This window comes from Caretta caretta, chromosome 16, assembly GCF_965140235.1.
Source record: "Caretta caretta isolate rCarCar2 chromosome 16, rCarCar1.hap1, whole genome shotgun sequence".
In the NCBI taxonomy this organism is placed as follows: Eukaryota; Metazoa; Chordata; order Testudines; family Cheloniidae; genus Caretta; species Caretta caretta.
In genome coordinates, this window is record NC_134221.1 from 8,122,568 (window position 1) to 8,148,267 (window position 25,700).

At 51.3% G+C, this 25,700-nt stretch overlaps 1 protein-coding gene across 2 annotated transcripts in view; it reads left to right on the forward strand.

Annotated features, from left to right (window-relative positions):
• The first annotated feature begins 446 nt into the window (after positions 1–446).
• STXBP1 (syntaxin binding protein 1) overlaps positions 447–25,700 on the forward strand; it is a 68,375-nt gene continuing 43,121 nt past the window's right edge. Inside the window, exon 1 of one of the 2 annotated variants that reach the window (XM_048822779.2) lies at positions 447–627. In XM_048822779.2, the coding sequence (XP_048678736.1) occupies positions 591–627 (37 nt within the window). In that variant the 5' untranslated portion in view covers positions 447–590. The remainder of the gene's footprint in view (positions 628–25,700) is intronic. The other variant, XM_048822780.2, reaches the window with a different exon arrangement.

Below are 25,700 nucleotides of genomic sequence, written 5' to 3' on the forward strand. Positions count from 1 at the left end.
CTTTCTGACCAGGCTCTGTGCTCAGGGGCTGCCAATCCGGCCCTGGTGTAAGGCCAGGCACTGCAGTCGGGTTTCCCCCGGGAGGAATTGGACCCAAGATCTTCACCCCCCAGCATACAGCCCTGGTGAGTGGCAGGGAGGGCGAGCACTGCGGCTGATGCTAGGCTGTTCCTAGACGGACATATCCCCCCACCCAGCACCCTGCTGTGTGCGCAGGATCAGAGCCCGCCGGCGGCTGGAGGGGTCTCTCTCTGTCCCGGGGGGGGGCCCGCTGCTGCTCCCCCTCCCTCGCCCAGGTGGCCAGTGGGCTGCACCGCAGCCCCGTGATGGAGGCACCAGCCCGCCGAGGCGATTGGTCTGCGAAGCGGTGACGTCGTGGAGCACCATCACCTCCTCTTCCCCATCATCATCATCAGCAGCCCCCCCCCCCGCTCCCCCCCCCCAGGCCCATCTTCAGCTTCCCGGTCTCCCCCTCCTGCGCAGGCAGCTGAGCGCACAGCCCGGGCGAGCGGATTTGTACAAACCAGAGAGCAGCAGGAAAAGGGGGAGACGAGCCCCCCCCGCCACCCCCCGCAAGGCACCAGGGCATCATGGCTCCCATTGGGCTCAAGGCTGTGGTTGGAGAAAGTAAGAGGATGCTTCTCTTGTGGGTCTATTTCCCCTTCTGATCGCTCCCCTCCCTTCCCCGGGCTGTGCGGGTGGAGGCTGGATCGGGGGGGGGGGGATCTGGGAGGTTAGATGGGCTCTGTTTGGATGTGGGAGTGTGGGTGGGGGGCGGGGGGGGCAGGATCTGATGGGGAAACGGACCAGAGTCTTGGTAATCTTTTGCAGGAGAAAATAGAAAGTGGGGGCGGGTTTGGAATTGCAGATGCGCAATCCGGACCCTTGCAGTCAGGATCAACGGCCAGCTGCGGGTGGCGGGGGGAGATAAAGGGGGCAGGGGAATCAAACCAGAGGAAACTGGAGAAACACATGGGGAAATGGGGGTGTATGGGGGGGTGTTGCCATTGTTTGATTGAGGGAGGGGGGCGGTTGGGATTTTTCTGCAGTGCTGGGGGAGGGAGATGGAAAGGGACAGCAAGCTGAGCCGTTTCCCCAGGCTCTGGGTCCTAGTGGCTTTGTCCAGCAGGCAGCGGTCGCCTGATTATCCCAATAAATAATCATAGGAATGATCATCATTAATAATAATTAATAAATACATCCCAGATGATTCCCCAGAGCCTCCGGGCATGGGAGGGCGGGGGTGGGGGGGGGAGAAGGAGGAGTGATCTCTGCCCGGGCCAATAATAAATAAACACAAAATTACCGGCTCCTTCGCCGACATTGGCTGCGTTATTTTGCGCAGGCACAGACAGCCCTTGCTGCTACGCCAGGTCCTGCAGTGTCAGGGCAAAGCCTTCTGGACTCCCTGCTCCCACCCCCAAAATCTAATCATACCGTGCAAGCAGCACCCAGCTTTCCCTTCCCATCAGGAACATGCCCCCAAGGTGGTGGAAGCTGTTCAAGCTACCCAAAGAAATGGTTCAGATAAAGGCTGACTCTTCTCTGGGCTTTGAGCTGGACACTTTGGCAACCAGGGTATTTCTTTGTGCAGTTGCTCTGATTGGGGGGGCATAAGCTCTTGTGTATGAATCCAAGGTGCTATTTTTGGCTCACGGTTGATATCTTCTCTAGCTGGGGAGCGGAGGGGGGAATCTATGATTCTCCCCCCCCCCATGGTGTTATTCTTAGTATCCAAATAAGGGGTTCTTATTTTTGGAGTGTATGCAGCTGGGCAAGTGGGGAGTTCCTGTACAGAGTGCCTGCATTCCTCGTGCCATAATAATCTAATCGAGAAACTTTTATGCCTAAACAACTAACAACAAAAACGGTATAAAATGGTGACAACTTCCTCTGAGTCCCCTCTGCCATGAATCATGTAAATCCTTCACTCTCTTTAAATTAATTAACCTTGTATTATTTATTTAAATGGAAACAAGGCAAAATGTCACCTTAAAAAGTCATCGTTCAATTTTTTTGTGTGTGTGTGTGTGTGTGTGCTTAGTGGTGGGAATGGGAGAAATACATGTCAATTTGAATAGCTCTGGCTACCGAGAAAGCGCTCCTGGAGCTTTGTGCATTAAGAAGGCAGGGTCTTATTTAACAATCCTCCACACCACAGCCTCGGCTCCAGTCTGCAGATGGTGCGGCTGAAGTGCGGTGGTGTGACTGTTTGGTGGGATGATCCCATTAGATTTATGTCCTGCTTTTGTTCCAAGAAATCACCTACCCAGAGAGCTAACAGACAGCTCTGCACCAGTCTCGCTCTGCTTTATTTTCCAAAACCCTACAGCTCAGCTGTGGCTCGGTCAACTCCGTCAGGGGGGAGAAAATCCTTTGGTTCTAGTGCTGCAAGATAATCCTGGAGGGGGGTGAGGTGGCATTTAAAATGTTTTGCTGCATTTAATTCTCTGGCACTAGATTGTCCTCTTTCACTCTCTAGCGTGTGAAAAGTAGGTTATGAAACCGATGGGATGCACAATGTATCGCTGCGTTCCTGAAGAGCATTCCTTGGAAAAGCTAAAGGTCTCATCCGACCCTCCTTCCTCAGTCAAAACCCCCAAAGGCTACAATCTAAATGTATCTTGTAAACCTTCCATTCCTTGAACAAAGACCAGTAGCTGGAAGCTAGTGATGTGGACTTTTCACATATTTTCTTTCTTTGCTTGAATACAATAGCATTGGCCTGCTAAACCCAAGGTTGTGAGTTCAATCCTTGAGGGGGCCATTTAGGGATCTGGGGCAAAAATTGGGGATTGGTGCTGCTTTGAGCAGGGGGTTGGACTAGATGACCTCCTGAGGTCCCTTCCAACCCTGATATTCTATGACAACATTAACCATCACAAGTCACACACACTTTCTTGTTCTAACCACCATGATGGGCATCTGACTGAAGGCAAAACTCTAGCCTTCAGGAGTCTTATAACAAACTGCACTGTTCACAGAATCACAGAATATCAGGGTTGGAAGAGACCTCAGGAGGTCATCTAGTCCAACCCCCTGCTCAAAGCAGGACCGATCCCCGACTAAATCATCCCAGCCAGGGCTTTGTCAAGCCTGACCTTAAAAACTTCTAGGGAAGGAGATTGCACCACCTCCCTAGGTAACGCATTCCAGTGTTTCACCACCCTCCTAGTGAAAAAGTTTTTCCTAATATCCAACCTAAATCTCCCCCACTGCAACTTGAGACCATTACTCCTTGTCCTGTCCTCTTCTACCACTGAGAACAGTCTAGAGCCATCCTCTTTGGAACTCCCTATCAGGTAGTTGAAAGCAACTATCAAATCCCCCCTCATTCTTCTCTTCTGAAGACTAAACATCCCCAGTTCCCTCAGCATCTCCTCATAAGTCATGTGTTCCAGTCCCCTAATAATTTTTGTTGCCCTCCGCTGGACTCTTTCCAATTTTTCCACATCCTTCTTGTAGTGTGGGGCCCAAAACTGGACACAGTACTCCAGATGAGGCCTCACCAATGTTGAATAGAAGGGAACGATCACGTCCCTCGATCTGCTGTTCTTCCCTCAAAAGAGCTTTTTTAATCTGTAAGATAACCAGTAGCTGGGTATCCCTCTAATATAAGAGTATCTATAATACTCACGCTAGATTCTCTCCCTGGGCAGGGAAATGCTGCATAGGACACAGGTAATTTGGACTGTGATTGTCCAGAGAGCTCCATGCAATCTGACCCCTGTTGGCTTCATTGGGGCTTGGGATTCTGCCTACAGAGAGCTTTCGTTGTAGGATCAAGGCCTTGGAGAGAGTTTGCTCTCCATTTCCTTGGAATTGTCCTATCTGGGAGGTGGAGCTCATCCCCTGACCATAGGTCCCAGCTATCTGCGTGGGAGTCCTGTGCTTCCTCATGGCCTCCTGACCAGAGTGGTTCCTGCAGGACTTCCTCACTGGCCCTGCCCACCTTTTCCCATGGGTTCACTGGGCAGTTGCCCACACTGTGCAAGGTAATGCTGACTATGAAGATTATTGTGGGCTGGGATGTCCAGGAGGTTTTTCTGGCGGTGGTGGTGGTGGTGGTGGTGGTGGTGATGATGATGCCATGGAGAACAGTTGTCCTGATCCCGAGGCCACCCACTGATCCTGTGCACAGATGGGGTTACCTCTTGAGTGGAGAAGGCAACGGAGCATCATCCTGCCATGGCTCCCTCTTTTACATGGCCCCACTCTTCAAAGAAAGGCACCGGGCCTGGCTCCCCTCTAGCCCTTGGTGATAACTTTGTAGACTTGCCTCTGAATTCGCAGCCAACTCTTGTCATGATGATACCTTTTCTGGGGCCATTCCATCCAGTACGTCACCCCTTCCAGTCACCCCTTCCACCCACCCGGTGTTGTGTTTGAGAGCAAACACTGTGCAGCCCATGCGGTTGCAAAAAAGTCTCATAATTCTCCCCAGAAAAAAAAAAAAGTCACATTCCTGGATGAAACTTTCCAGGTCTGGCCTCTGCCCACAGGCGTCTTGTAAATTCTGAGTAAAATCTCTCCAGCGTATCTGAGGACAGTGACGGTTAAACCCTGATTCCCAGCCCTTTCTATCACCATTTCATGAAACTCCGGTCCACCCTTTTTTGGGCAGGAGGAGGCTGGGGGGGGGGGGGGGAGATGAAGTTACCGTATTTGCCAGCTGCCCTGTTTGACCCAGGTTTGTCCCTATCTTTTAGAAGCCAACTGTGGTGCCTAGTGGAGCTGGCGTGATTGTTTTTAAACCACGTTGGCCTTCCAACAAGTAGAAGGAGATGTGCTAAGCAGGCAGCAGTGTGTCGGGGTGCAGAGCAGATGAGTTGGGGTAGAGTTTGTACCTTTGCCTTGGGATTTACTGGGGGATTCCAGCTCGCTCCAATGGGCTGCTCTTCCTGCAAGCAGTGGACAAAGCAGGTGGCTGCCAAACCACGTTAGAAGGGAGCATTGCACAACTTTAAACGAGCATGTTCCCTAACTGATCAGCAACGAAACAGTGTTAACTGGGACGACTTTAAGTGAAAAGGAGTACTTGTGGCACCTTAGAGACTAACCAATTTATTTGATAATAAATAAATAAATAAATAAATTGGTTAGTCTCTAAGGTGCCACAAGTACTCCTTTTCTTTTTGCGAATGCAGACTAACACGGCTGTTACTCTGAAACCTGACTTTAAGTGAGGAGTTCCTGTACTTTGATCTCGGCCTTTGTGTCCCTGAATACAATGGGCCTGGAATACAGGGCAGAGTAATGAGCATCTCTGGTCATCTCCTCCCCAACTAGGTCCTAAGGCTATTTTCTTCCTCCCTTGGCCTGTTGGCAGTCTGCTTCTTTTTGCACCTCTCCTGGGCCAGCTGGGTTGGATTGTCAACTTGTTCCTCTGCTGAGTTCATAGAGCTTTCCCACACGGAGCCCCATTGCTTCGGTGAAGCGGTTATGGGTTAACAGTGCAGCTAAAGGAGAGCAGGCTGGTTATGGGTTTGTAAACAGTGCAGCTAAAGGCGAGCAGGCTGTAAACGCTGTGCCAGGTCCATTGCCCTCAGCCATTGCACACGCCTAGGATTCTCTTTCTCCTCTTTGAATTTAATTTCCTATTTATTATTACTGTTTCTTTTAAAAGAAATGAACTCTTGTGTCGCACCGCAAAGTCAAGGACTTAAATCTGCAAACAGTTTAGGGCATTTAGACCCTTTAAAAATGATTTAGGACTCTGACAAGTTTACAAACCCTTGCCCTGTACATATCAGAAACAAAACCATTGTTACAACAGCCTTTGTTTAAAGAGACACTATAAAGGAATATAGTAGACATCTTTATTATTAGAATGAATGGGAGCCGTGTGTCAAGAATCCACTGAGTTGCTTGGGAAATCTCCATCAAGGTACCTGAAACCATGCTGCCCATATGGAGCATCCCCTATTTTAGCTTCCTTGTTAGATGTCGGACTTCATCACTGTTCATGATTTTCAAGTGAAAGCCGCAAATATATACAAGAGGTACAGGGTGCTCACGCTAATGGTGCTGAAGGATGCCGAACTCTCGCATGTTGGGATTTGTAAAAGAATTAACAAACCTTAGCTTCGTATTCGTTTTTTTGGAATGCATACACACTCTCCTTCTCTTCACGTACATCTACACAATCCGAGAAACTCTTCTTATAGTCACACAAATGATCAAGTGCCCAGGGCTGGCAGGCCATCCACAACTCACCCCCGTGGGACAGATTTTTAAAAGCACTCAGCATGCTGGGTACATTGGAACTGAGCCCTCTTGAAAAGCTGGCCTGAATAGTGTCGAATGGGCTGATTCTTCACTGCCTTGCCCCTTGGGTAGTTATTTAGGCCCAGATACTCAAGGCTTCTAATGTCCACAGAAATCATTGGGAGTCAGGTGCCTAAATATCTTTGAGGATCTGGGCCTTATACCTGTGCGAGAGCATGTGGCATCTTGCTACCAGCATGAATGGAGGATTCTGATTTCTTAGCCTTCAAAACCCACTTGCACAGGCTCATTGACCACCCAAGGTGCAAGGCAGGGGAGAACCAGCCCTTAAAGTATCACGGCTGAGGTGTTACTGAATGCAAAGATTCTGCATTTGTCTGAGCTCCCCCTCCCCAAATAAATTAGATATAACAAAGGAAATTATGGCTAGAGTGATAGCTTCCAACAATGCAATCTGACATTTCATCATAATATATAAGCCTTTTTTGGGTTTAATTTTCCTTTTTATTCTGCCCCCCCCCAAACTGTAGTTTAAAAAGAGAGAGCTCTGCATCTCCCTAACGATCCACTCCCTCCTACAGTACTTACACAAAGTTTTCCCTAGGTTTTGGCATTTGGGCAGAAAGATGCACGTCCTGTTTCAGACCAGCACAAACAAAACCAAGACGACTTCATTGTGGGTGATGAGGGAGTCTGCAACTAACCCTTCCAATCAGACTTCCAAGTGCCCATGATTTCAGGCAGATTTCTTAAAGTGCGCCACTCTCAATATGCTGAGTGCTTTTGAAAATCTGCCCTTCCACGCAGTGCCGCAGGAGCATTAAGGAACTCCTGGTGGCGGTAAAATTTGTGGTCCTGCATCCCTGCAATGCAACCCTTCAGATTGAGTAACCAGGAGGGGCAACTCTCCAGGTGGTTGGAAAAACTGCTCCTGCTCCCCTTGACCTTGATCAGAATTCTGTTGCTGAGCTCAGGGAGAGAGGTTATGGGCTACCTCCTGCTATCTCTGTACACTTGGTAGTCATGTTTAATAGTACACATGTGGCACCCTGGAGCTCGCATCTCTGTGACCGTGCCCTAAAGGAATCTTTAAAAACAGAATAAGTCCTTCTGTTTAAGGGCATTGGGCCTGATTCTTCAACACTCATGGAGGCTTCTTTGGTTGAGTAAACGTTGCAGGGCTGGGCCCTGCTTTTAAGAATGAGGTCTTATCTGTGCATTGAACCAAGTGACTGCCTCCCCACTGTTCCTAAGTCAATGAAGCCTGCTTTACAGTGATGGGCATGCTTAGGGAATAATCATTTTAGGCCTAGAGAACATGCGTTGAGCCAATTTCTAGTGCACGTAAATGGTATAATAGATTACGTGTGGCTGAATGGACACAGTGGAGCCCCTCATAAGCAATCAGTGAATGGACCAGCAAAAATCAGTTGTCAACTCAAAGTGGGTCTTTAAGTAAAGATTGAACAAATTTGTGCTGGACATACATTAAGCTAGGAGTTGTATTGGACGTGGTCCTAGGGCAGGTGTTGCTGTAGAGATTGTCACCAGCTTTTCAGAAGTGACTAGTGATTTGGGGTCCCAGGTGGCACTATGTTAGAGGCCTGACTTTCAGAAGTGCAGAGCAGCTGCCCTGGGAAAATCAGGCCCTAGAAAGGAAGGGTAATCCAGTGACAGGGGCGCTAGCCTGGTAGTTGGGAGCATAGTCAGCAACAAGTATGTAGATCGTACCCCGAGTGTCTTTGTAGAACTACAGCCCTGGTCCAGCAACACACCAGCAGCCTGCCGGCAACACCCCACTATCACACTCTGGCTTGCACCAGCCTGGGTTACAACCAGCAAGGTGACCCCAGCACACTCCAAGTCCTGGATTTCTTCAAAACCATGTGGTCTGCAATGTCCAGCTCTCTCCTGGACAGTGCAGAGAAATCATAAGGTTCATTTGTTCCTCTAAAACACACAAAACCCACTAACTTGCCACATTAACTGAAATGAAGAGTCACTTTAATTCCAACACAGCACTAGTGGTTTAGATTAATAGTAAAACAAAATTAACAACTCTAGAACATAGGTTAAGTGATGCCAAGTAAAAGGAATGATGTTAGAAAGGATTACAAGCAAATAAAAGTGATAACACACATCTAAAGCTCTAAAACTTAATCTAGCAAGGTACAGGCTTGGTGAAAGATGGTTTCTCACCTATATTCAGTTTCCAGAGACCTTAACCCCCTGCCCCCCCATTTAGTTGAAGGACACATCTTTCTTGGCTTGTAAGAGCTCTGTTCCATTGCGTCTGGCTAGGGCTGGATGCCGAAGATGGCTTCTCTCCTTGCTTATATCGTCCAAAGTTCAATGACTGTTTCAAGAGGCAGGATGATCTCATGCTGGTTTTTCCCTTCCTGTGGGCTTCCCATCCCCATGCTGGTCCTCTATGTAAATGGAGCTTCTATTGTTTCTAGTTGCACGTTGCTTAATTTCATTGGAGACTGACAGACAACTGCCATCGTGAGGTTAGTGTGAGGTTTGCCTCCACCCCTTGTTAGCTTGATGGGACTGTTTACATGATATGTAAATACATTCTTCTTGTCTTTCAGAGAGCTTTGGAAATAACTCCCAGGTGGGGAAAACATGTTCCTTTGTCTAAGGCAGACCTGTTTACTAGCTCCCCTGGCATGCCTGGGTTAAACACACTTGAGTCATAATTCTAGCACATATCCATAACTCTTAATATCCAATGTTTATATACATCACACAAGAATATTAATGATCATGGAATTATTAGTTTTCAAATGATACTTCACAAGGTGTGTTTTGTACAAAGATTACTACAATAGTGTGTAGGGTGTGAATACAGAGGTGCTTAGTGTCACAGTCACTAGTCTCTCTGTGCCTCAGTTCCCCATCTGTACAATGGGGATAACAGCACTGCCCTGCCTGACAGGGGTGTAGTGAGGATAAATACAGTAGTGACTATGGGGTGTTCAGATACTACAATAGTGCGGGGCCACATCTTAGATAGTGGGAGCTGTATCTGAAAAGTGGGAGCTGTATCACATCACAACATATGCATGTTACACGAGATACCCACACCATCACTGGTTCTTTGTAAGACCTGAGGCTGAAGGCCAAGTACCTTCAGCCAGCTGAGAACAGGTATCCCTTTTTGCTGCTCATCTTGAAGTGTATTACTGCTCTTGTGAAATGTGTTGCTGTTTGTTTGCCTAGTGAGTCTTTCCCATTGGTTAACAGCCAGTGTTGGGTAGCTAAACTGGCAATATCCTCCCAGTCATATTCTTCATCAGCCAGTCAGGTTGCTCTTATGTTACCAGTCCTATTAAATATGCATGCTGGTTTACAACTCCCCTTGGCAATGTATTTACATGCCATTAATTTCCTTATGGGCTTCAGGTTATTTCTGTAGCATGATCACATGTATAGGACAGCTATAGATGTAAAATTAGACATATTGAAGCAAATTTTGCCTTTGGTTATACCTATGACCTGCCCTAGAGTTAATATGGCTTAACTGAGATCTGGTCTACACTGGGAATTTGCATTAGCATATCTATGTCTCTCTTGGGTGTGAAAAATCCACACCCCTGTGAGATGTTGTTAAGCCAACCTAACTCCCGGTATAGCCAGAAGAATTATTCAATTGCCTTAGGTACTGCTTCTCAGGGAAATGGGTTAACTATGCTGACTGGAGGACCCCTCCCATCGGTGTAGGCAGTATCTACACTGAAGTGCTACAGTGCTACCTCTGTGTGAGGTATTTAGCCCACTTTTCTTACAGTTCCACTATTGCACCATCAATGTCAACTGGAGATTTGCCATTGATGCTAATGGCGGGTGGATCAGACCCTATGTCAAGCAAACTGTACTCGTTTGAAAGGCTCCGTGAAAGATTGCTCTGCTTTTGCTCGGTTATAAATAAAACACATTGCCTCCCAGGGTGACATACAAGTTTTATTTCTTATAGGCCACCTCATTGCTAACTTTTAAATTAGCCGGTCAGTCACTTTAGTGCCATGCAAATCACCCAGAGAGGCAAATTAATTCAGAAGAATGATGGATTGGAAGATACATGCAAGATATCTAATGAGCTGGCTGTAGCCCTATGATTTGTCCCCATCACTTATTTAAGACCTTATCCCTCAAGAGTGGTGAAGACTATCAATAAAAAGGGTAATCAAGAACAGAGGAGGAATACTCCCCCGTAGCCATTTGAATTGCATTTTTTTCTAGAAGCTACAGAAGTGAAATGGTAGCAGTTTGCTTTTTCCCCTCATTCTTAGTAAAAATAGAAATAGAAATGTAAGAGCAGCTTGGCCTGAGGATAACAGACCCAAAGTGGTGAGGCCATACAAGCATGCATATGATGATAACATCTGGTCTTGTGGGATGAAATGGCCACCAAACACATTTTTTCATGACCGTAGTTATATCTGACTGTCACAGGCTCACCTGAGGCATCCAATAGAACAAGCTCACCTTAATTTTGCAGAAAATAAATTAACACTTACCTCAAGATGGCCACTTGGGCATTAAAGTACTTATTAACAGTCCTTCTCTGGTCCAGGTTTCTTGGGTTAAGACAGGGAGAGTCTTCCCACCCTGTCCCAGCCTCTTGTAGAACTGCTTTAGATAGTAGCAGCCAACTCTTTTTATCTGGCCTGCTGGCCCCTCATTGGCCTGTGCGTACTCCAGGCCCTCTAGCCATTGAAAGACCAAATCTCACTGGTTCCACCAGCAGCTGATCCTGGGAGGCCTTTCCAGGCAACTCCTGGAGGGCTAGAATTTGCTGCTTTTCTCTTCAAAAAGGACAGCTTCTTAGGGGACCAAGGCAGCAGGACCTCCAGTAGAGGGCCGTAAATGGCTGGTACACTCTGTCCAACCCATCTGTCTAATATTAAAGCGAATAGGCTTGATTTTTCTTTTGGTTACAGTGGTGTAAATACAGAGTAGTTCCATTAGAGTCATTAATAGACACACGCGGGCAGCATGCTGCTGGCCTTCCAGACAGGAAGTTCATCAGAGCTCCTCGTTTTGCTGCTTCCCCACCCTGCAGGAGAGCCGCGGAGCCCATACTGGACCCCGTTTCAGAAAAGCACAGTCAGTCCCCGGGCTGGGTCCCAGGATGCACTAGTCGGTGGGGAGGGAGTGGTTGTGGCTGCTGAAAGGGTTAACTGAGTAACAAGCGTAGCATGTTGTCCCAGGTGAGATGGCTTCTCCCAGTCGAGGGGTCGGCAGGAAGGGTTCAAGAGTCCAAGCCCCCCCCCCCACCATTTCAGACCCTACAATTCTTCATTATTTGTATTGTGATAATGCCTAGGGGTCCCACTCATGAATCCAGGTCCCCTTGGGACCTAGTATCCTCTAGCCAAGTCTGGCTCCAGCTCGCCTGGAGCTACTAGAGTTTTTGGAGCTTGTATGCGCTATGGCTGCTGCACAGGCCCTGCAGGAGTGCTGTTAGCTGAGCGGTCCCCACCTTCCTCCAGGTGTTCTGCGCTCCGTCCTGATCTACCCTGCCCGTATCTCACCCTGGGGCCAGACAGCGCCCCCACCCTATCCCTAAGCCTGGCACATCTCCCCCATGCATCCACCTTTGCTCTCTGCATGCATCTACTGTGCCCCCTCCTCCCCCCACCACACACACGGCTTCAGCCCAGTCGGACCTAGTGGGCACGGCAAGCTGGACCAGGGTGGCCAGAATTTCAAAATGAGGCAGGGTGTCCAGGGACCAGAGGAGTGCAGCGTTTCCAGGACAAGGCTCTCTGGCGTCCGTGGTGCCGCTGTCTTTGGCAGGGTTGTTCTCCCTGAACCGGCGGCAGGCTGCCCACTAGCGTGACGTCTCTCTCCTTTCTCCCCAAGGTCGGGGCTGCTTCTCCAGCTCGCGTTCTGAAGCGATGGCTTTGCTCCTTTCTGTTCCTGTGCGATTTCTGCCTCTCTTGTGTTTTGGGCCCTGGAGCGGGACATGTCTCTCATCCAGACACTGGCACAGCGGGGCACAGTCACCTGCGTTGACATGTCCCACCCGCTCCCCGCCTCGCAGACATGCGGTGCGGGAAGCGGGGCACTCCCGGATTTCTGCAGCGCAGGCCTGCCCCGTGGAGTGGGGGGCGGCTAGGGAGGGCAGGAGCGAGTGCCGCAACGAATCCAGCCGGTCCCTCCCAGTAACTCCACTCTCTGATTCTTCTCCTTCCCCTTCAGAGATTCTCCTGAAACCCTTTGCCATTATCTCCCCCGGGTGTGCCTCAGCTGTAGTCAGTGCAAGGGATGTGATCTATTGCTATGGATTTTTTGGGTTTGCTGCAGGGTATCTGGGTACTGCAGTACTGAGGGGCTGAGGTATTGCAGTATTGGAGGGGCCGGGAGGCTGGGATATTGTAGTACTGGGGGCTTTGGGGTACTGCAGTACTTGGGGAGGCCTAGCGTATTGGGGGCTTGGGGTACTCAGACATCCAGGGCTCCTTTGAGGATAAAAATTCTCACTCCGAGTGCTGCAGACTCCTGCCCATGCAGCACATATGCACGAGGGCAGCATGCCACTTGCTGCACTATGGCCTGCATCAATTTATTCCTCATTCCCAGGCCAGGATCATCCAGCCTTCAGGAAGTGGCCTGTCTGACCAAGGCTGTATTTGAGGTCTGGGGGGGGGGGGGAAGGGGGAGGGTCTCTCCGAGAGGACCAGCCCCATTACTGGTTGGCTGGCTTGTTCTGTGAAGAATTGAGTGATCTTCAGACAAAGTGGGGCAGCCTTCTTGCAGGCTGAGTGCACCCCACCTCTGCCACTCATCACCCCTTTCCTGCTCTCACTATGGCGCACGGAGCCCAGAGGTGGTATCGCTGTAATTAACCCAAATCACTTGGCACACAGCCAGCCTCCCTGGGCAGAGGCATCTTTGTCAGATGAAGTCAGACCCTTGCATTACAGCCCCATCTGTTCCCCTCCCTACATCTCCCCAACCTCTGACTTGCACTGGCTGCAGGCCTTACCCGACAGCTGCCTTGACAGCCGATTTCCCTGTGGTCAGAGATGTGGAGGTCCTGAGAGGCGAGGGCCATAATGACATTCCATATGGCCACACTGGATATGCCAGATCAAAGCCGTCTGCTTGTCCCTCTAATCTGGCATCCTGCCCGTGAGTCAATGGGCATCAAGCTGTGGTCAGGACTTGCTCGCTAAGTGCCAGAAACAACACCTCCCCCACCCCACCCCGTGTTTAAATGCACATGTCAAGAGCATTGGTTATGTTGGACATCAGGCTTGCTAGGGAGACTGAAGCACTTGAGCACTGGCCTTCTGCCTCTAAGGTACCAGAGACATGGGTATTTGAAACAAATCTCATGCTTCAGGGTATAGTTTGTGGGGTCAGGAAGGGTTTCCAGCCTCCTCTCTACAGAAGATTCCACAATTGCCCTGAAGAATGCCGATGGATTCTTTGCCTTCCTCTGAAGCAGACACTGGGCTTCAGAAATCCTCTGCTCGTATTGGCTGGCACCAGAGGCCGTCGCAAATCTCAGTGGGCTGATCTGGTGCAGCAGGGCCGGTGCTAGCTCAGCCCCACAACGGACAAGGAGTAAATAAATCTGAACAAAATCGCCTCAGCCCAAACCTGTGAGCTGCTTTCGGCCGCTTGTGTAACAGACTAGCGCTGCTTGGGCAAGTCATGGCACCTCCGTGCCTCAGTTTCCCCACCTGCACAACAGGGATAATGGTACTGAACTCCTTGGTAACACGCTTTGAGATCAGTGGATGGAAAGCGCTGTAGGTGAGCTAGGCATTGCTATTGTTGTTATTCTAGACGCGGGCTATGAGCTTGGGCAGCGGCTCTGGTGCCGTGGACTGCATAAAGCAAAAAGGTGCATTCTATCAGGGGCCATGCAGCAGCCAGGGGAGGGCACTGAACAGCTCAGCAGCCCTACCAGAGCTCAGAGGCGCACTTTTAACAGCTCCCTTAACTAAGGAACTGGTGGACAGCAAAGGCAATTTATGGGGCCTGCCCTAAACCTCTGACCAAGAGCTCTCACTGGGCAGGAGATGTAGCATTGGATCTGATGGAACTGCGGGCAGACGCCACTCGGATGGCTCACGGCAGATCTTCGAAGCCCAGGATCAAACAGACTGCAGCTTGCTGCAGAGCTGGGGGTGGTGGAGGAGGAGGAAACTGACTGCAGGGTACTGAGGCTGGCAGTTAAACTGCCAGAGACAGCCGCCCATCCACAGCCTGCAGGGCCTGGGGCAGGTTGGCAGTGGGGACCTGCGTGGCTGCCCTGAGAGGACTCTGCTGGGGCTGCAAAGCCAGAATCCCTCACGTGGCCAGCTTGTTCTCTCCAAACCTGTGCGTTCAGGGGGCTGCTCTTGCCAACCCTAGAGCACCACTGACAAAAGGAGGGTCAAAATGGCTCCTGCCAGGCAGCGCCGAGCCAGAGGATAAGGAGTGCCAGCAATCCCCTCTCCAGCACCCTCCCATCAACCAGCTCCAAACACGGCGATGCACCTTAGCCCTTGCAAGGAGCAGGGTGCCGCTGACGAGCAAGTCCCAGCAATACCCCAGGAGCAGCCAGGGGTGTAGCGGCCTTGGCATCCCCAGGCCTGGGTACTATCGCATGGGAGCCAGAGGCCCTTGCACACAGGACCTGGCAGCTACTCTGCTGCTGGCACTGCATTCTCCGCTCTGCTGGCTCTCGGCTGTATCCCGGGTTCAAGGTCTGGCCTGTTTCCTCAGGCACCAGCTGTGAGAGCCGCTGCAGTCGGAGGAGAAAGGGGCTGCAGGCAGGGGTTGGTTTGGGTATGCAGAAATGGGCCTGGCCATAGGTGAGGTGCGTAGGACCCTGTCCTTTGCACAGAGTTCCTCAGAGCCTGAATCACTGCTAAGACAGTCTTGTGCCACCTCAGATCCCTTACCACCACCCCCCACGCCCTGGGCAGTGCCAGCATGTGGCAGCCCCTCAGTCCTGGTGCGATCTGCCAGCCCAACCATGAGAAGGTGCCCAGCCGCAGTGTGGCAGAGAGGGGGCTCTTGGAGGGGAAAGACGCTGCTGACTCCATCTGCAGGCTGGGCAAGGCCTCTGCCCACACAGCTGGAGCCCAGCCATCAGCCAGACGCCTGCTCTGGGAGCCACTGCAATGCCAGGGAAAAATACTGCAGCCCAGTGCTGCAGCAGCAGCTGCTTTGTGAGAGGGAGAGGAGAGTCATAGTTGGAGGCCGGCCCTTTGAAGGACAGGATCATCCTCGCGCCCCAGCAACATTAGGGCCAGCGATGGGTCCCGGAGTAGTGAGTTTGGGTTCAAACCGGCCAAGCTCCTTGGCACCCAGGGGAAGAGAGGGAGGGGGGAAGGAGATGAGATGTCCCCTTTTAGATGAGCCACAATCTCTGCTGTCTCTCACATGCACAGAGACTGGATCCAAGCCCCCAAGCTGATTTCCAGCCTCCTGCCTCAGACACATCTGCCCTTTGTGTTTCCCAGCAGCACGCACAATGCTACCGGGGGCAGAGAAATGGTGGTGGGAAGGGATGACTCAGCTTGGTGCCGGGAGGGGGCGTTATTGTTTCTGGACCAGAGGGAGATGGCATGTGTGACGGGGGAAGACATTTCTCCCCTGGCAGTTTGTATAAGGCTGGATTTATCTGGAACCCATTGAAGAAGGAAATCCCCTTTGCCCCCAGGTCGGGCCAGATTTGTACAGGTATTCAGGTGGCTAATGCCTAGTGGGATGTTCACAAGTGCCCAGTGCTTATCTAGGCACCTATATACGCCTTTAAAAGTCTGGCCCTAAGGGACTTGGTCAAGGTCACACAGAGTCTGTGGCAGAACAGGAACTTGAACCTGGCTCTCCCAAACCCAGGCTAGTACCCTAACCCCAGGACTAGCCTACGTCTCTGTAAACCCAACAAAGATCTGAATAAAAGGTGGTTGCAAATATATATATTTGAACTGATTAGTCTGATCTGGCACGTGGGTTCTGGGGCATCTTCAGACAGGATGTGGCCGTATCCCGTGCAGAAGCCACGGAGCGATAGTTAATTCACCTCCTTGGAAACCCCGGATCATGGCCTCCTAAGCATCCGTTTGCCTAGAAATCTGGAAAACCTCACGGTCTTTCTCTGCTTTCGCCTCAGCCATTCTGCTAGCTGGAGTTGCAAACAGTATGGCCAGGGGGTCACCTGGAAACCATCCTTTCCTCACAGGTCAGGTGCAGGAGAAACAGTTTGTGGTCTTAGCTTCAACACGTCTGTCCCAATGCCCAAGCCCAAGGGGTTTCTCCTAGACAGCAACTCCCCTGCTTCTACAGCGGGCATGGGTCACAGCTATTACCGTCCCTGCTGCTGAGGCAGCCCCCAGCCCCACGACTGGGTTGGCTGGAAAATCCTTGCAGCAAAGACAGGTGCCTGAGATGGATTCTCTGAGCCTAGCTCCATGGCTCTGGTTCGCAGAGATTTCTGTGAACTTTTTCTCCACTTTGGGCCCATGGGGGCAGAGGTTGCACCTCCTTGAATCTTGGGTATGAAGGAGATGGAAAACTCCAGGAGGGACCCAGCTGAGAAGGCAGAGACTCCCCACCTTGAGTATGCTTCCACCTCCTGCTCTAGATCTCTCTCTGCCCTCCAGACCTGGCCTCACTCACAATCCAGACCTGCAGGCTCGCTCAGTACCCCCAGAAAGCCATGCCGCCCCGACCCGTAACGAACCCGCCCATGCTGGGAGCGCCCAGAGAAACCTGTTACAGCTTGATCTCTGGCTAGCTCCTTTTTAACCCTCGCCCAGCCATTGACCTTGCCCAATGTGGCGAAGGTAGTTACACCTGCACCAATGCAGAGCATGGCCCCTAATACTCACATCCTTGCTCCTTAGCAGAGAGCCAGCTATGAGCACGAAGGGTCCCTTTCCCCAGCTGCACAGCCCTTTGCTATCATCCACCCCGGCAGGGTAGCTGAGCTTGCTTGCTGCTAGCAGCGCATCTAACAGTTCTGCACTTCCCGGTCCCCAGCAGCATCTGATCCTCCCCCACAGAAACAGATTGAAGCCGGTTTCCTCTTTGCTATTCAAGGGACAGAGCCATCCAGGAGCCAGAGGCCTAACATGCAGAACTAGGGAATCCTCTCCCCTCACACAGAGCACTGTAGCAAGGCGAGACCCACCGCTGTGGCACCTCCTGCTGGTTACACTGGGAATTAGCTCTTCCAGCTCCAGAGCGCCTGCTGCTGGCCAGTCTTTCTCTTGCTGTCACTACTTGTCTTACCACTGGCATCAGTGTAGGCCCCTTGTCCCCCCGGCCTGCAGTGCCCCTTCTCTGGATTACTCCCCCACAGCAGTGCCCCCACTCTCAGGGTCCTCCCAGGGAACCCCAATCCCACCTCACCAACCCACTGCCAGTCTTCATCTAGCCCCATCCCTCAGGGGCAAACTGCAGTCTGAACTGGCCACTCATCATCAGCAAAGGGGTTAAACCAGCTGCCTCGTCCTTCCTTGGCTGCGTCCCACAGCCCCAGTGCCCCCTCAGGCCTTGGAAGCCGAAGCCTGCCCCTGCCCCTGCCCCTGCCCCTGCCCCTGCCCCTGCCCCTGCCCCTGCCCCTGCCCCTGCCCCTGCCCCTGCCCCTGCCCCTGCCCCTGCCCCTGCCCCTGCTGGAGAGAGACTACCTACCTTCTGGCCCTGCAGCCCTTTTATAGGGCCCAGCCTGGCCCTGATTGGCTGCCTCCCAGCCTTCTCTGATTGGCTCTCAGCCCCAACCCTCCCCAAGGGCTGGCTTTTAACCCCTTCTGAGCCAGAGCAGGGTGACCATCCCGCTACAAGCACCCACTGCATCTTACCAAGCCCTGCTTATATGCAAATACTATTGAAGCCATATAGCAGAGCGCAAGGAGCGTGAGACCAGGACGGAGGAGACCAGGATTTATTCCTAGGTCTGCCACTCCTCTGCTGGGCAAGTCACATTACCGCTCTGTGCCTCAGTTTCCCCACCTGTAAAATAGTGATAGTGCCCCCCCCTTTGCAAAGTGCTCTGGGATCTACTGAGGGCAGGAGCTAGGTATTGTTATTGTTGTTCCCAGGATGTGTTCAGTTTTTATTATTGTCAGCTTCATGGTAGGACCTGTCCCCCTCTCACACTTGGATCAGGTGTATTAGGGTGGGGTGGGTCATGATAAGGATACCAAATATTTGGCTTTTGACACAGTTCATCAGGCTTTTTAACATCGAGTGCCTTTAACTGCATTTGAAGCGGTTTATGCCGTGTGTGTGTGTAGCTTTGTAAACGGCATTGTTATTTCTGGGTTTGGTATTAAAGGGAAAGATCCAAAAATGAATGGGACATAAATATATTGGAGGCGATGGCATGCGCTAGAAATGCTTGTCTGTGAACGTCTGTCCCCTGACTGGGACGTCACTCAAACTGCTGATCCCCCCCCCCTTCCCTCCCGTTTCACAATTCAACAGTTCTGATAGTCACAAGCCAGGGCAGGTGACTTTCCCCAAAGGCCACGGTCGCTTGGACATTACAGTGTTGGGAGGTCTGCATTGCAATGTGCTTCCCCCACCCCCCAGCTCCTGCCCTCAAGGGCAGAGCTCCCCCTACACCTCCTTGGGAAGAGGCAGTGCTACACTCCAGTATGCTCTGACCTGCTGCACGCTCACCACCAGGTAATAAACAGCAAGTGCGTGTGAGAGGGAGGCGAACTGGGGTCTAGTACCATCTCTGCCTCTCACGCTGGGGACCAGGGGAAGGGCTTTTCTTGCCATAGAGGGATGGGTGAGGTGCAGAGAGTGTGAAGTACAGGGATAGCTCCCTCCCTGCTTATTACGCAGGAAGTCTCCTGTGGATCAGTGCATTTATTTCGGCTAGCATATCAAACCGTAGCGTGCCGTCCCCTACAAAGCCCAGATTCCCACCTGCCCTGGGCAGGAAAGCCCTTTGCAGGAGCTCAGTGTTATTCAACGGAAGGCACTCTGCTGGGGATGGACTTTGACGGTCCCAGGGCCGTAAAACATACCTCACCGCTGTGCCAACAGGGAAAGAGAGCCCCTATCCCTTTCCCACTGCAGAGAGCTCAGAGGCCGAGATTTGCCCATCCAGACTCTGCGAGGAGCTCGGGAAGCCAGAGCATAGCAGCCTGGCCCCAAGGGGAGGCATCCCTGGTGCAGTTCTGTCTCCAGCACGTTGTTTGATGCGTGCCTAGATCCAGCCTTTAACATTTAGGAGGGAGAATGGGCTCTAACCCATCACAGGGTACAGCTATCAGCGCCCGACTCCCCCAGGGAAGGGGACATCTCCAGGTGACTCTGGGGAAGGCGCTTGTCGTACATGGACCATAGAGCCCGCTGCCTGAGTGACTAGACCTAAGGAGATGTTCCCAGCTGTGCCCTGCAGCAGCACAGACAGCCGGAGCTTGCCCAGCGGGCTTTCCTGTGAGACTGAGCTGCAATGGCTGATCCAGTGGATAAAGGCGGGGGGGGGGGCATCCAGAGCTAAGGGTCCTCCTGAGAAGCCCTCCCACTGAGGCACTTCCATCTCCAAAGTCTTTTGTAACCTGAGCCTTAAAAAGTAAATAATCTGCTGAGGTTAGTCCTGATGAAATCTGCTGAGCTCAGAGCCCTGGAGCCCAGAGAGTGCTCTACTTCTCCACAGGAAAAGATACATCACAGGTAACACACCGGCTAATACAGCTACAGCACGGGTAACACACTGGCTAAGTGTCATGACCGATGGCTGGTCCACATGGAGGATGGCCTGCTACTGCTACCAGCTGATGGAGTTACTCCTTGAGCTCAAGTGGCAGAAGCCTGTACTGTGGTAGTGAAGGTCCGGGATTTTATCCCTTGTGGAAGAGCATACTCACGGCTGGTGCCCCTCCTCCTGGCTGGGCGCGGCATAGCAGCTGCTCTTTCCATTCTAGCGTCCCGCTGATGGTTGCTGTCATCCCACGGTAGTCTGCCTCTTCTAGGGACTCAGCCCTCCAGCCAGGCTGTGATTTAGTTCCACCCCTTCCAAGGTCACAAAGTCCAAAACATGCGTCCAATGTCCCTACCTCTGGTCTTTGGACCCAACTCTGGGCCCCATGGCCATTTCACCCCTTTGGTCAGAGCGTTCAGTGGTCCTTATCCCGCTCTCTGGCCCCATGTAGGGGAACCCAGGCCCTCCCACTACACTAGGTCTCAGTCCAGCAGCCACAGTCTGCTCTGCCAGTATCCTTGCTGCCGCCTCCCTGGACCTCCTCCTACCCGCAGCCTCTATAGTTCAGCCTTCTCTCAGGGCCCGGGCTCTTCCCTGGAATCCCCCAGTAAATCCCAAGGCAAAGGTACAAACTCTACCCAACTTCAGCCCTCCTCCGGCTTGACCTTTCATCCCTCTTACGTTTCCCTTGCTGTCCTCCACTGAACACCTCCCACGGCTCTCTCCCCGGAAGTCCAGGTCCTGGCCTTTTATCAGAGCTCTCCCCTAGCCTTCTGTATACAGGAGCAGATCCCAGGGCCAACTGTCCCCTAGACATCCTCCTTCACCCTCCCAGTCTCTCCACTCTCTAGTCAGGTTGCTCCCTGGAGTCCCCTTTTGCTTTGTACCAACCACCCAGCTCCTCCCCAGCTGGGTTTAGCCTTAATTGGGCCTGGCCCAGCCCCCAAGTGCAGCCAGGTGAGCAAATTGGCCTCGCTTACTCCCATTAACTCTTTCAGAAACAGGATGGCGTGTACCGGAGATTGTCATAGGTGCACATCAAAAGGGTGAGGCGGTTATTCAGCCACCTGGCCCAAGCAGCTCTGGGCCTCCTTGCTTCAGCTGCCCACTAGGGCCACATTTTCAGTGATGTGGACACTTGCCCACTAGAGACTGGATGAGGAGCGCTAATTTACTGCATGTAAGCCACCAGGCAGTCACTAGATGGGGGTAACTTTCAGTCACTGCAAAGAAGATCTGGGTTTGAACCTGGGGCCCAGGGGAGTCCCTGGAGATGTCATAACAAATTGTTAGCCCCTGTCAATGGGGCAGAAATACGTCTCTGGGCTGGCGAGGTCTCCTGATCCAGGTGCTTGGTTTGGAAGGCCCCTGTCTCACTAGTTGGACATGACCCCTAGAAGATGGTGTGATGCTTACACAAATTCCCCCTAGCCTCTACCCCCTCACAAAAAAGCCAGGCGGCCTGGGGTATAGAGTCCCCATGACTTCTGGGATGAGAGTTTTCCCAGGCCAGCCCACAGGCAGAAAAGGCTTCTGAAGAGACAAGCAGATAGTGAATGCATCCAGCCTACATTTAAGTCCACTAATTAGGGGAAGCCAATTTTTACTGCAGGCCTTCTATCAGCAGAGGGAAATTCCACAGAGAGCCTGTAGGCTTTACTTCATGGCGGTTTCATTCACCGCCTTGGGGCCTTGCATTGACACTGAACATGTCTCATAAGTGCAGTACCTTTTCCTGTCTCCATGGAGTAATTAGTGAACATCTCTCCATCTTGGACCCCCATGACAACAGTATCTGAGCACCTCACAACCCCAGGGAGGTAGGGCAAGGCTATTGTCCCCATTGTGCAGATGGGGAACTGAGGCACAGATAGGCTAAGAGACAAACTGAAGGTGACACAGGATGTCTGTGGCAGAGCAGCGACTTGTACCCACATCTCCCAAGTCCCAGGCTAGCACCCTAGCCACTAGATCATGCTGCTGTCCTCTTCTCCAGAATGACATGAATCCACATGACTCTGTTCAGGGCTAAGCCCAATGCCGGAATAGCCAGGGATGGAAAGAAACCCAGGCTGCTGATGCAGTGACAGAGCTGGGTGTGTGGATCCATTGTGGGGGCAGCAGGATATACTGCAAGACAGGACTTAGGCACATGGGCAGGTGTCTGTGTGACTTGAACAATTTATGACTGTGCTATGTCTGGCATTACCCAAAGCACTGAGTTCCGTGCTTTCCCAAGCGCTAACAGCCACCAAACTTATTGTTTCAGAAGTCCTATCAAATAGACTATTGCAGTCTGCAGCGCTGGGATCTTGACATCAGTAAAGCCAGCACTTCCTATTGCTTTATTGCTGTGAATGCATATAAAACATGATCATAATTCATTAAAAATGGGCTTTATTTGCCATACCATTGTCATTCCATATAGTGTTTTACAGCATGAATACTACAACTGCGGTGGGGAGTTGTGGAATATTTTTACAGATGTCTGTGATTCTAGCCTTCCACTTATATAGCACCGGAAAGCCAAAGCACCTCAAAAGCAGGTATGATCTATTGGGGCCACTACCTAAAACCAAGCAGCTGTTTAGCCGGTCACAGTAACACTGCAGGGCACAAAGTGAAAGATTCTCTTTTATACCTGCAATTGAATGGGGAGGTTAGGGTTTATTGACGTGAGCGCCAAAACTCCCATAGATTTCAAGGGTGCGGGGAGGTAGAAGCTATACGACAGATTTGGAGAGTCTTCTTGTTCTGGGCCTCCGTTTTCCGTCTCATATGAAATAAGGCACCTCCAGTAGCAAAGTGCCCCCCGGACTCAGAGGGGAGAGGCCCAAGCTGGGTGACTGCCAGATTTTCCATTTCGTGGGAAATTCCGTGAGTTTGAAAGAAATTCAATTCCAAAATGTAAGGAAAGAAAATAAAAATTGGAATTTCCTGTGAAATTAAATTCTGAAAAAAGAAATAATCTTGGCTTGATTGAGATGTTTCCATAAAATCAAAATGTTTTGTCCCAATTTCTACTTTTAAAAAAAATATGATATAATGTTAAAGATTGAAACAAAAAGTCATTTCAAAATGGAAAATTGGAATGTTCCACCCGGAAAAAATCAAAATGTTTGGAACGTTCCGTTCTGATTTTTTTTTAAATGAAATTTGATCCAAACGGGCGTTTCTGTAACGTTTCATTTTAACGTGAATCAGCATTTTCCAAAGTAATAAAACTTTCATCAGAAAATTTTCAGCCAGCTCTAAAGAGAGCCCCCTCTGCCCCATGCTGGTGCCCTCTGGTTAATGCCCATCTGCATGCCAATCTTGCTGAGCTGGTCTGCTGGAGGCATGTCTCACCTATCCTAGAAACAGCTGTTCTTCATTATATAGATCCGTAAGGCTAAATTGTGGCATTGAGGCCACGTTCCAACCCAGAACTGGGTACATTCCAGATAGTGAGTGAGTGAATGGCACATATAGTTTGCCAACTGTTCCTTTGGGAAGAAAGGCCAGTGTAAGCCATGACTATTCCATTTATATGTTAAAAAAAATTACTTTTATCTAGGACGGTCTTGTGGTGTTGCTCCCCCCCGCGCTCCTTCTCCCAGAAAATGGACAGAATTCCTTATTATCTGTAAAGCAGACCATTTCCTGTGGTTCCTGATGGGCTTTAACCTGGTGCTTTTGTCTGGAACGTGTGCAGTATGTGCCCATAGGCTACCCACTGCCTGTTGACTCAAAATGAAAGCTAATAAATATATATATAAATCCAGAGGCCAAGGATTTCAAAATTGATTTTGGGTGTCAGTTTTTCAGAGGGCAGGTGATCAGCATTTTTAAAAACCAGGCCTCTTTAAGGTTTCTTGCATTGGGCACCCAAAATGACTAGTTACTTTTGGTTCTGAGCTTTAGTTCTTTCTAGTCCTCATTTGGGGCTTGATCCGGCAACCAAATAAGCATGTGTGTAATTGACTCACGTGAGCAGTGTCATTGAGGTCAGTGGGTAAAATTGTTCACCGTATTAAGTATTTGCAGGGTCTGTCCCTTAGTGACAGACTTCTGCCCTGATCTTGTCATGTACCGCATTTAAAAAAAAACACACCACAGGATGCTGAATTCTTTATTTAGTTTTCCCACTCTGAGATTGCATGGGTAGCAAAACCCTCTGGGAAGGAAAGGACAGAGAGAGGGAAATGACAAACCATAAGGCTTATGCTGCCTTTCCACCAATGTTGCACTTTAACTGTACTTTCTTTTGCTCTGGTTTAGCTGTACAGCTCAGCTGCGTATCTGAGTTCTGGGAGGAACTGATTGGACTGGGGGAGCTGCGGGAGAAAGGAAGTTTTTAGGATAGCAGGTGTTCTGGTTCCTACTAACATGCTAGCTAACTGTGGTGTAACCTTCTCTCGATCGCTAGTCCACATGGAGGATAAGATCTGCTACTACCTGAAGGGATAACTTCTTTAGCCCACCTTGTAGTGGCTGGTGCTTTTGGTGCCAGGTTCTCTCCTTGCTGATGGTGGTAGGGCCTTGTTTTCACGGACGCATTGCTAAGAGCTGGAGAGAGCCTTTCTACTCAACCCCCTCCTTTGCTTCCAGGCATAATTTTCTTGAAATACGATGATTTGGGCTGAAACGTTTCATGCTTGGCTTCGGGCCAGAAGTGAAGAGGGTTTGGAGCTAAGTGCTGCTTCGGCAGAGTCCCATTTGAGAAATTGCCAGCAGCGAGGGGAGGAGGAGGCAGAGGATGAAGAGAAGAGGCAGGGGGCAGGGACTCTAGCATCTAAAAGTCAGAGTGGGGCCGTACAGCCATGACTAAAGTGAGGTAGCCTGGACAAGGTGGGACAGAAATCCAAGTGTATGGCCAAGAAAGACAAAAGCTGCTTAGCACAGGGTGTGAGGACAGACCCCCTGAGCCAAACGGTTGGAAAGGCTGATTCTCAGCCTCAGTAGCCAAGAGTGTTTTGGGGAAGGTTAAAATGTCATTCCCCCCCCACCCGGCCCCCAAACCCTCTAGATTAACCAGCTGTGAAAGGTCAAACCTTCTAGGCCACAGTCATCGAAGTTTTCCCTGCAGTTCCCCCCGGGATAGTGCCCACACATCATACCGCTGGGCTGCTGACTCTACCCATCCACCCGTGAAAAGGTGATGCCAGGAAGGGTCACATGCCCCTCCCGAGACGCCTGGTTGGGGTGGGGCACATTTGGCAGGGAACCGCAGGGCTCTCCCAGGAACCCTAACAGTGAAAGGAGCAGAACATGGGGCCACCGCTCCCAGGAGCCAGCGCCCCGCGCTGGCAGCTCCTCTGGCACGGCTGCACCGGTACCGCCCCCGGCCCTGTCCTCCGGCCAGGCTGTATAGACCTAACCCCAGACAGGAGACGCAGCTGCGTGGAAGGGCTGGGGGTGGTACAGCTGCCCCGGAGGAGCTGCCGGCCTAGGGCTGCCTGGCGGCCCCACGTTCTGCTCCTTTCACCGCTGCGGTTCCTGGTGCAGCAGGAGGACAGAGTCGTCCCCCCCCCCCCACACACACACACGCAGGTAATATGGGACGGGGAGAGCGTGGGACCCCCGGGCTGGGGCAGGGAGTCACACGGAGGAGTCATGTGGTGTGTGGGGGGGGGTCACACGGGGAGGTCATGTGCCCCCCTTTAGCTGGTGCCCCCTTTGTGTCCCTCCCATGAGTCGCGCTGCTCTTGTGGTGCACTGGGCCTCGTTCTCCTGGCTGCAAGAGGAGCAGACGGGGGAGATCCTAGCACGCTCCACTGCGCACCATGCAGCGGCTGCTATGCGAAGGACCAGCAAT